Source organism: Perissodus microlepis, chromosome 20 (genome assembly GCF_051167445.1).
Source record: "Perissodus microlepis isolate ML-2025 ecotype Zambia chromosome 20, ASM5116744v1, whole genome shotgun sequence".
In the NCBI taxonomy this organism is placed as follows: domain Eukaryota; kingdom Metazoa; phylum Chordata; class Actinopteri; order Cichliformes; family Cichlidae; genus Perissodus; species Perissodus microlepis.
Window position 1 is genome coordinate 30,787,490 of NC_140480.1, and position 12,117 is coordinate 30,799,606.

General features: G+C 39.9%; 1 protein-coding gene across 2 annotated transcripts; it reads left to right on the forward strand.

The window, feature by feature from the left end:
* Positions 1-5,477: 5,477 nt before the first annotated feature.
* On the forward strand, positions 5,478-11,884 carry ccnt1 (cyclin T1). Of its 2 annotated transcripts, none has more exons than XM_084917838.1 (9): positions 5,478-5,690; positions 6,381-6,462; positions 6,549-6,677; positions 7,112-7,172; positions 7,709-7,771; positions 7,865-7,910; positions 8,117-8,280; positions 8,360-8,430; positions 8,516-11,884. In XM_084917838.1, exons 1-9 carry the CDS (start codon positions 5,518-5,520, stop codon positions 9,824-9,826), a joined length of 2,100 nt encoding a protein of 699 aa, XP_084773964.1. In that variant the 5' UTR covers positions 5,478-5,517; the 3' UTR covers positions 9,827-11,884. The 2 variants fall into 2 exon arrangements, with proteins under 2 accessions (XP_084773964.1, XP_084773963.1); XM_084917837.1 differs by having other exon boundaries at positions 7,709-7,770; positions 7,855-7,910.
* The last annotated feature ends 233 nt before the right edge of the window (positions 11,885-12,117 follow it).

Sequence of the window (12,117 nt, forward strand, 5' to 3'; positions counted from 1 at the left end):
TACCTGCGTCCTTGTCTCATCACTGTTTTTACTGGAGTTTGATCATCAGTGTGGACCATTTTAGTACTAAAGAACACATTCTGTCGAAGTGTAGTTTGTATTTTCCTCAGTTGTTTATTATCTTTAAATATGGCTGGAGTTGTGTGTTCATATTTCTCTCCAAGTGTGTGAACATTAAGAAATTTTATTTTTGACCCAGAGTCAGGCCAGTTAGAGACCCCAGTTAGAAGTTGTATGATTGAAAGGTTTATCTACATATTTCACAGAGATAACAGAACAAGGCAAATGTGTATCTGGAGTATTGATTCAAATGACAAAGAGCTTTGCGAGTGTAATTACCCCCTGGTGGGCACTGATGAAGCACAGGGATTGGAGTCAGATAGCTTCACCAAAGGGGGGTGCCTGACACACATCGTAGAAAGCAGCCGACAGTCCTTGTCTGAGTGCTAAACGCACGGGCGATATAAAGTATTTAATTTCAATTTTGCTAAAGTAAAACATTTGTGAGTTTTGGTTGCACTATAAAATGCAAGTAATAATAATTTACCATAACCTTTCAAGTAAGAATTACAGGAGCAGTTTGAGTTTCTCTTCAGTTTTTCCTGTTTTAACATTTTGTATGCTTTCCTATTTCAAGCACATTCTGCTGCTGCTTTACAGGGAATATTTTTTTCACCTAACATTAAGTGATTAGTCATATTACAGTCTAAAAACAGACTATGTAGATATCTTACAAATGAAACAGTCATTCTGAGCTGGTTTTAATGTAAAACAGCTCCAGAGAGGTTTAATTATCAAAGGATCAATTCTTTACTCATTAAAAGTTTGGTTTCAGTGAAGTTTGGGTCATTTTTACCCTTTATTTTCTTTCTTCCCATAACATCAAACAATGTTATGATAGGGAAAATGGTTTAAAACATCTAGCTTACAATTGATGCAGTATGACGAAATAATATTTCTGTCCCATTTTGATAAAATGTTGCTGCAGTAACACATTCTAGAGTTTTTAGCTGTACTGTAAAACCTCAAATAACAACATAAACACTGTCTGAAAAACAAAAGCAGTAAAGCGGTTGTAACAGGAATGACGAAAAATCAATACCAGATGAGTGAAACCCAATAAGTCACAATAAAAAAAAAAAAAAGGAAGATTTTAAAAAGATGTTTTTACAGACATTTGAAGGAAATCAACAATTTTTAACAACACGAAGGCTCATTTGGGCAACATTTCTGCTGTAATTTGCAAACAAATCAAAAGTTTTAAAAGTGATCGGAAAAATCTGAAAATCAATTATGAAACATACAGAAAGCCACTGCAGAGAACTGTGATTGGAATGATTCGACCCTAAAACCAGCAAGAAGCTTTGCTGCTGCATTTCAAACTGTTTAAAGACGACAAACCAAAAGGAGAAGAAAAAGTATGAACAAGGTCAACGTTAACACTTTCGTAGCATGTACTTTTACAATAACAGTTCAATATCTGCGGTTCACTGATAAGTTTTGTTGTGTAAATTAGTGCTCACTGTTATAAATCATGTCCACTCAGAGTTATCTGTATTTTAAACTTCCTGGTGATCACCTCATCACTCCTGCTAATGTGCCCTAACCAACTGAAACCCCCCCTCACACCTACAGAAAGAGGCCGCTCCCGCTTGAAGTTTCATGACACAATGAGGGTGATCAGTCTGAACAACTCTGTATTGATATGGAGCAAAAACTGCTGCGGGACAGAGACAGCCTCAACCACCCAAATACAATACAATCAGAAGTGGGCTTTCACCATTAGTACTCTGTGACAATACAACGTGTCAATTATTTGACACCTGCATGGCTTTTAAGTCTGTCACCAAGCACATCTGTTTTTTATTAAGAGGTCCCAGCATTCCCTGCCTGGATATTAGCAGAGAAGTGGGTACAAAAAATAAAAAAATAAAAAAATAATAAAAAAGAAAATAAAGTGGTATGCTGCAGATGACCTCTCAACAGGAAATATGGGGTTTGTTTTTGTTTTTGACGTGTTAAAATTGACCTTTTCACCTTTTATATTAAGGTGAAACATTGAAATATTGGCCAAATTACCAGATTTAATTTTAAATAAAAAACGGAGCAATTTTATCTTTCACCACTGACTGAAAACACTGTAATGGAACCTGTTCTACATCATTTAATGGTTCAATTTGGGATTTTTTTATAAAACCTTTTTTTGTATCAATGTGCTCCAAAATAGTGGTGTCCAATAAAATTGTTATGTGACCCCTTAAAACACATGTACTCACGCACACACACGCACACACACACACACACACACACACACACACGCACACACACACACACACACACACACACACACACACATATATATATATATATATATATATATATATATATATATATATATATATATATATATATATATACATAACCTAACCCAGGTAGAGTTAGTTTAACAGAAATACACCGCCCATCTGTGAACTAAGGTGTAGGTCTATTAGGTTATGTTGTGGTGAACCTCGGGTTAGGGGATGGGTGTTCATACTGGAGTGCAAAATTAAAACCAATGGAAGATGGGCAAGAAAAGTTCAAAGCCATCAGGTGCTCAGTTTAGAAAAAAGAGAAAAGAAGAGGAGGAGAAACGAGCAAAAGATACCGGAAAGCAGATGTGTCATTGGATAATGGGAGGTCATATATCCTGAAACAATCAGAATCAGAATACTTTATTAATCCCTAAGGAAATTATGTGGGTTACAGTTGCTCCAAGAAGAAATGGTAAAAAAAATAGTAACAGTAACAGACTAAACTCCAAACAATACATTATCTTACAGATTTTACACATTTAAGAAATAGCACTAATATATACAGATCACTCAGTTCTAAATATCAAGGATTAACAAAGGTGATTATAAATAAATATCAAGAAAATTGACAAGAATATTCCAGAGTAGAAAAGAGCGCGTGTAAAAAGGGTGTAACTATTGCAGGGTTCACAGTGTGTTAGATGGAGGAGTTGTACAGGGAGATGGCCACAGGCAGGAATGATTTCCTGTGTCGGTCAGTGGTGCTTTTTGGTAATCTCAGTCTCTCACTGAACGTACTTCTGTGACTAGCCAGCATGTCATGTCATGGAGTGGGTGGGAGGTATCATCCAACATTGTCTTTATCTTGGACAACATCTGCCTCTCAGACACCACCCTAACGGAGTCCAGCTCCATCCCCACAACATTACTGGCCTTGTGGATCCGTTTATTTAGTCTGTTGGCATCTGTGACCCTCGACCTGCTGCCCCAGCATGCAACAGCATAGAAGATAGCACTGACCACAACAGAGATATAACAAGATAACATCAATTAGTAGGGATAGTGAAGTGTCACTTGGCTATGATATTAAAAAGTAGACACTGATGTAGCTTACTGAATCTTCTCTGGTGAAATTCAGTATGGTTCCGACAACAGTTTTATGTTAATGTACAATCATTAATATGTTTTATGTGTGTGTGTGCTGTGTTGGGCAAACTTTGATTAAATTGAGGAGGACTGATATGATATCGTTTAGCTTTTGAGCACCTATTCAGGAGAAGTTTCACTCATCATCCATTAAAGGGTACTTGATCATATTAATCAAGGAAGATGATCAACCTCTTTGGTCATTTGGCTTGATCATGTCAAGTGTTAATCAAGTCAGGCGATTAACTAGATTGTTATTCCTCCTACAGCATCATCTCATATACACAGATTTTTGTACTGCAGAAGTCTTTAGTGCTGAAAGGAAAATCCCGGAAAAAAAAAAATCTGGGACAGCATAGCTGTCGGGACGAGTTTAGCGTTAGCATAGAACTTTCTAACATAGCACTATTTGGTTATGGACAGATAGACTAAGACTGTGATGTTAGAGGCTGACCAAACAGGCATATGAGGGAAAATGGAAGGGAACGTAGCTCTCTAAGTGACCGTGGCTAATCATATAACTGGCCACCATTTATTGTCCAGCATTAGCGTGTTTTCAAAAGCAAGTAAAACCCCAGACACACAAGCCTAGAGACTGGTTTATGACCCCCCCCAATGCACTCCCCTCCTTGTGGCCTCCAACTAAAATTCAATAGTACGTGCTGGGGAATACACATTTATCCCTAACAACTGGTAATCGGCAGAGGGTGTTTTATTGTTCTCCAGGCCTGCTTGACTGGGCCTTAAGGATTTTGTTGCCACACGTTCTGCAGTATTGGCCTTAAAATTTTCCTGTACTGTGGTGAAATGATGTGCTGTGTGGACTCTTCCAGGAGAAACTGGGATAGTGTGTCTGTAGATTTGAGTTCAATTACAATTATAAGTTTGATAATAGAGAACTTTGCCAGTATAGCACACTCTGGTCAGGACAGATGTTTCCAAACTTGGGGATCAATTTGAGTGGGAGCTTTAGGGAGTCCTTGTCAGAGTTAGTTAAATTGTCTTAATGTATGCTCAATTATGCAGGTAGGGAAATCCCAGTAAGTTCATTCTGTTCATCAGGATGTATTTTCAGAATCAACTTTTTTGGCATTTCCTTGATGCATGCTTGGATGACCAACCATGCATCGAGACATCAAGCCCACTGGTCTTGTCTGTTAAGCAAGTTCAAAAGCAGTAAAGGACTTGTTGTGTCCCATATGGCTTGGAAGTCAAATGTCAAAACTGGGAGTAACGTCACTCCAGAGTTGGGCATTTTACTGAAAATCAAGGATTAACCTGATTTCTTTTACTGCTTAGCAAGGCATAGATAATATAGTTGCAACACACTGAAGGATAGAGCCTAGTCAATGCTGTACTGTATAGGTTAAAGCTTTTACAGTTTTACTACTCTTTATGTACACTGCCAATCTTGGGGTTGGGGTTGGTGGGGGATCTCTGACTTTAAAGTTTCAGTTGAAGATTCTTACTGAGAACTTTAATATTAGACTTCCTACTTCAGCTATTTGTTGCAACTTGTCTTATCCTCTTATGTGCCAGATGGTGGAGTTAAACTTCTCACCCATGGGGGCGGGCCTGGTTGCCTAATGCACTGGTTTTGTGAAATCAGTGATAATAGCAAGTTTATTAATGCAGCACTTTTAATTTTTTGATTTAGACTGTGTTTCACATTGTTATTAGATTCCATTCCTACTTGACGTTTACAGCTAGGGGGCGGGGTTTGGGAAGGGGCTTGTGGTAAGGTAGTACCATGAGTAAAGGTATGTGCACTTTTAGTCAGTACCTAGGAAGAAAAGTGGGCGTGTACTGATGCAGGACAAGGAGATTCACCTCTTGGGTTGTGCGGTGTATGGAGCATAGAGGCTGTAGCTAGCTTACCGGAGATTTCGCTTTTGGCTATTACAGCGTAATAACAAGAGAGATCGTATAAGACTTGAAGTACTTTAAGTTAAGTTTTGAGACCCCTCTGCGCTTTGGAGACCTCTGCTGTACTGCTCGAGGCGCGCTGACGTCGCCGTCCGGCGTGACGTGTGTTCCTGTGACGCGCAGAAATTTTAAACTCTCGTCCTTCTCAGTGATGGCGGCTTCGTTTCGCTCTCTCCCCGCAAGCAGTAACAACAAATGGTACTTCACCCGGCAGCAGATCGACAACAGCCCATCTCGGCGAGCTGGACTTGATCCCGACAAGGAGCTCTCATACAGACAACAGGCGGCGAACCTGCTCCAGGACATGGGACAGCGGCTCAATGTGTATCCTTTTGTCGTGAGCTCTTGTTAGCGCTCTAACTTTAGCTTCTCTCCCGAGCCGGCTCGGAGAAGGAGTGTGGCTGGTGTTTGTTAGTTTGTTGTTGTCTTTTGTTCGACGGTTTCACGTTTGTTTTTGTCTTCCACGTCTGTTTAACGCTGTGGAATTTGGTTTTACAAGGTGTACGTGAGCTTACAAGCGTTACGCGATAGCGGCGTAGTGGGCTAACCCTTGGGCCGCAGAGGCCTGTGTAGTCGGCGGCCTCCAGGACGTTAGCATGTTAGCGTTAGCTTCACCACTGGTAAATATCAACGAATAAACTCAAATTAAAAGGACAGTGGGCCACCTTTAGACATATAGTAATGTAGAATGTTTTAGGAAAAGTGTTTTAGATGTGTTAGTTTTAGAAAACATCGCTTTGTGTGTTATTAAGAGTCTTATCCCAGTTAGCCTGTGGCTAAAGTGTTGTTTAACTTTGTTATTCTGTGGCTGCTACGATAACAGGCTTATCAACATTAACTTTTATACCTAATTAGCAATATTAAACCTATAGTTATCCTTATAACTATTTTCTAATTATTTTATTTCACACGTATACCGACGATTCCAGCCCATTTTCAAAGTATGCAGTCATTACAGATGTTATGTAATTTGCTCCCACTGTTTACCTTTTTTCCTTAACTGCCATGTATCAGCTCTCAACTTACAATTAATACAGCCATTGTGTACATGCATCGCTTCTACATGATCCAATCCTTCACCAGATTTCACAGAAATGTAAGTAATGCTTTTCTTGCTTGAATCATGGAAATTATTGTACTTAATGCGAATCATGTTTTTAAATCTCCACTGCCCCTTTCCAGGTCATCGCACCCGCTGCTCTGTTCCTGGCAGCAAAGGTAGAGGAGCAGCCTCGAAAGCTGGAGCATGTCATCAAGGTGGCCCATGCCTGCCTCAATCCTCAGGAGCCTTCACCAGATATTCGCAGTGATGTAAGTATTGTACTGCAATTGTCCGAGGGAGGTTTTTTTTGAAGCAGAAAAAAAAATTACAATAAGGCAAATGGCAATCTTCTTGCATGTAATCTGAGAACATTTACTCTGTCACGTATTTGTTCTGAGCTGTTAAGGCTGCTTGATTACATGGGTTGAGAGAGTAAAAGGCAAAATACACCTTAGCCTGTGTAGGTTTTGAGTCATGCAGGCAATGTGATGTCTAGCAGTTGTAAAACTCGAGCATCTGTACTTGCTATGTAGCTTTCACTTTTCATCACTTATATCTGAGGCTTCTTCAACAAACATGTATGCCAGAAAGCCTTTCAGACAAATGGTCAGAAATTCTCGGCCACATAACGTGTACAGTTGCTCTTGTTTTTCAACAATTGGCGGCCTCCCAGTGAGTAACGTGCCTGTCCTCTCAACCTCAGGCCTACCTGCAACAAGCCCAAGACCTGGTCATTCTTGAGAGCATAATTCTCCAGACCTTGGGTAAGTTTGGAAGGAAGAACTGGGTCCCTTGAATTCCCCCCCCCAGAGAACAAGAATAGTTAACATGTTTTACTTCAATTCACAGTTTGCAGTAAGCAGCACTGGAAGTGATATTTATGCTTCAAAACTGAATCACCCACTTTTACATTTCCTGTTTCAGCTTTTTCATTTTTATCAGCCCTAACTTTTGACATTTTACCTTTTTCACCTGTGTGTTTTTAAGACATTTAAAGAGGGAGCCTCAACACAACTTTTTTCCCCTTCTTACATGCCATTAATTTTTTTTTTCATATTCAGGTGTTGACATTTTCATGTTGTCCAGGATGTTTTCCCATGAAAAGTGACACTCCACTCAACTCTGACTCCCCACCACTTGATTTTTAACACGATGCAAATTTTCTGGTTTTCAGCGGCTTTGTTAATGTTATCTTTGCCAGTGGGAAGTGGATTTGTATTCCATATGGATTATAAGTATAAATTGATTTTGCATTTCTTTTATTAATGTCTACCTACATTTTCTTCTCTTTCTATTACAGCTTTTGAAATCACCATCGATCATCCTCATACACATGTTGTCAAATGCACTCAGCTTGTCAGGGGTGAGCATCATTTTTATGGTTTTGCTCAATTTTATCTTCAAGTTTTTGCTGTGTCTATAAATTTTTTCTCTCTTTGTTCTGCTGTTGTTCCAGCAAGCAAGGATTTGGCCCAAACATCATACTTTATGGCCACCAACAGGTATGCTCAGAGTTCACCCATAGTTCTCTCTCTCTGTCTCTCTCAGACATGCACGCATGCACACACACACACAGGGTTGTGTCTTTCTTATGTGAATGCTAGGTATTCACCAAAGTTTGTGTGTGGTTTGTTAAAGCTCAATACACTGATTTTCTGTTTTCTCTTTCCCTGTTTGTTTTTTTTCTTGGACGTATCATGCCATATAGCCTGCACTTGACAACGTTCTGCCTGCAGTATAGTCCGCCTGTTGTAGCCTGTGTGTGCATCCACCTCGCCTGCAAATGGTCCAACTGGGAGATCCCCGTGTCTACAGATGGCAAACACTGGTGGGAGTATGTCGACCCTACAGTTACCCTTGAGCTGCTGGACGGTATGTGCAATAAATGCTCTTTAAGAAAAAAATGTTTAGATAATAACAGGCCTGATTTGACTCTTTTTTTCTCTTCCAGAACTTACACACGAGTTCCTGCAAATCCTGGAGAAAACACCCAGCCGACTGAAGCGAATTCGCAACTGGAAGGTACAACACAAATTTAGCTTCTCCTTTTTGTTATTAAAAATTCCCGATTCAATATGGACATTGACTTACTTTTTTCTTCTTCCAGGCTGGCGGACAGACACCAAAAGCCAAGCCAAAAGTCCAGGAGGAGGGTGACCAGAGGGACACCATGATCAGCATGATTTCCATGGCTTCATCAGAGAGTACTGTGGCAGGCCTGATGAGCCTCTCTGCTCCACCTTCTGCCTCCTCTTCCTCATCAGTGGGCGACAAGGACACGAATGCTTCTGGCAGTGCTCAGACTTGGAGTGGTAAAGGTCAAGGTGGATCTGAGCAGCAGTCACAGCAACCACAGCAGCAGCCTAACCATGAGGTCCACGCCCCAGCTAAGGTGTCGCTGAGTGAGTACCGTGCCAAGAATGCTGACGTCCTGGCTGCCCAAAAGAGAAAGTTGGAGAACATGGAGGCCAGCGTAAAGAGAGATTATGCCAATGCAGCTCAGGCCCTCATTGGCCAGCAACAGAGGAAGGAGAAGCAGCAGCATCACCATCATCCACCCAGCGCTTCCTCTGACATGTCCAACCCATCACCCATTATTCTTAAAATCCCCTTGGAGAAGGAGAGGCATGACTCTCTAAAAATGCGCTTCCCAGTTGCTGGAGGATCAGGAGGAAGCAGTGGACACAGCAGCAGTGGTCGAGGCCAGGATCCAGACATCAAAGTCAAAATCCGAGTGCCTGACAAGCAGAGGGGGACTTCAGGAGAGGATGGCAAAAGCAGGGACAAGCACAGGGAGCGTTCTAACCACCACCACCATTATCATCACTCTCACCACCACCATTCCTCTTCCAGTAGTGCCTCACTTTCTTCTTCACACAAACATTCATCTAGTTCCAGCGGCACGCTGGGAAGCAGCAAAAAAGTACCAAGTGACTCCTCTAGAACAAGCTCCTCATCCTCGTCCTCATCCTCGTCTGCCTCACGCAAGAGGACACACTCCCAGGATCCTTCAGCAGGATCTCACCCACCCTCCAAAGTGAGCAAGTCTAGGAATCCCTACCAGTTACCTCCCCTGTCTTCCTCCTCCGGACAAATTTTGGGGCACGGTTCTGACATTCTTCCATCTCTGGGACTCCCCCACCACCAAGGAAGCTATTCGCATTCCAAAAGTGACAAAACTGACACTAATGGTCACAGTTCAGCTGGCGGAGCCCAGTCCAACGAGTACCAGGACACTTTTGAGATGCTAAACTCACTGCTGAGTGCACAGGGTGTGCAGCCGTCCCAGCAGTCTATGTTTGACTACAGATCTCAGTATGGTGATTATCGGTACTCGAGCAGCTCCAGAGGAAACAACCCTAGGCCCCCTCCCCTGCCCACGGAGCCGCCTCCCCCACTGCCGCCTTTGCCCAAATAAGTTTCTAATCAGGAAACCACATTATGTACATTTTACCGGACATCTTGATCATCTTGTTACATAAAGTGTTGTATGATATTTTCCAGGCACCCAACATTTTATAGTCTTCAGTGTGACAGCAGAGAAATGTACTGGGGGTAACAAAGGATTTTATGGCGTACTCGTGGGGCAATAATGGGACTTGCAAAATGTGAGACAAAAAGAATCATGGGAAAGTGTAGATAGTGTTTTGTTTTTTCTTTTTGAAAAATTCAAATGATATGTGACAAGGAGACGGGAATTAGAGGATGTCAATGTGTTTGGAAAAATTTCCATGACATACCTGGTTGGTCTTCTTACTGATTCTTTTTATAATGTTTTTATAGGGTGTTATTTATTGATCAAATGATTTTAAAAAAGAAAAAAGGTCCCCTTTTTCTACCTTTTTTTAGGGTTAAACCTCTGTTCTTTTGGAACAGATGGTCATTTCTTTAAGACTGTACAGCCTAGTTAGAGTGCATGTCTCCAAAGCCATCTTTTCGATATATTTTTTACTTTATTTTATTTTTCCCTTTTTTATTTTTATTTTTTCTGTGAGCCATAAAAATGGCTTCATCCCTTATGTATATGTTATATTTGCTGTGCTATTTGGTGATTTGAGGAAAAAAATGTAAAAAAAAAAATGTTTAAAACAAACATTGGAACCTTTATATTTGCAAATTTGCAAAAAAAAAAAAAAGGATGTAAATTAGGAAAAGCTTGTACTTTTCACTTTAAGTTTTTAAGTCTTGCAGTCATTGTTTTAAATGGTTGTAAAATATTCATATTTGGTTCTTGAATGGATACACTAAGTTCATAGCAAGAACATTCATCTGTTCACAAACGGTTGAAACATCTGTGCGCTTTGGTCACAATGAAGGAAATGCCAACAAAAAGAGCATCTATCTAGACTATTTCTCTTATTGTTTTTCCTCAGGAGTTCCTTTTTTTTAGGGTGATCACAGGTAAATGCAAAGACAAAGAAATAGGCATCATATATGGAAATGTATAATTTTCAGAAGACAAGAAATTATGTCAGGAAAAACTTTTTCCCAGATTTGCTAGACCCTAATAAGCACAGAGTTTTAACACAGTACAAAAGTTAATAGCTCATCTGTTTTTATCTAATTGTGGGGATGTTTTAAAAGTGTAAACCCTAGTGTAGCTGTCACTTCACTCTGGTCTGATTTAATCATGTTAAACTTGTCTTTCGAGTGCATTCCTCTAAACTAAATTGGTGGATATTTAACTTTGGTTTGTTTTATTATCTGCCCACATGCCATCATTCATCATAAAAACATGTTTGCATGTTTTCTGTGGTTGTACAGAATCATATGTGACCAGCAGGTTATTTATATACCTCCACCTCTTGAGCATGAAGGCCAATACCCAGATTTTGTTGGCAAGATAAGCAGGTTATTGCCTATTCATAAAACTTAATTGTTTAGGATTAGTGCTCTTATTTTACAGTAATGTAGCACAGCAAATCAGCCGTCCAGCTGTATATTTTACCCCCTTCATATATTTGAAAATGTGCTTGAAAAGAGAAGCTTCTTGCTCATGCAGCAGAGGTTTTATTATTCTTGGTTGTAACAGGGAAACAGTAAATGCACTGAATATTTATCTCAGTAGGTTTGCCTACAATGCAATTGACAAAGTGTTACGTGTATAATGGTTAGACTAATAGATTTTCTGGTGTGAAATTGCCACTGTTTTTGAAACATTTTGTTTAATCTGGGCAAAGCTTCCATTTTAAGTATTACCATTTTGTTGTGAACAAGCCACAAAAAGGACACATTTCATATTAAAACCCATATGTAAGAAAAAACGGACGACACTCATGCAACCTAACAATGCAAAAATCATATAGCTACAATAAATTTCATGTGTTTTCATGTCTTGGTGTTTTCAGTGACACTCAGGTCTGAAAAAGAAAAAGTTTTGAGTTTTTTTTCCACTTTAAAATATGTGAACACTGTTCTTTTTTTGATATAATGTGGTTGCTTTATTCTCAAAGTCAATAAAAAATATTTTAAGAAAGTGCTGCTTTTTGGCTCATCAATAACATTGCATTTTATAGGTGAACATCAAACTCTACAAATAATGTTAATGTTAATCTATGCCAGGGGTGTCAAATGTGGTCTAGGAGCTTGATCTGCCCTGAAAGAAGATCCAGTTTTACCCATTATATTTCGCAAAAAAATTATGTTTGAGGGGTAATACAGGCATTGTAGAGCAACTGATGGAATTGCACTTACTCTACTTGATATATC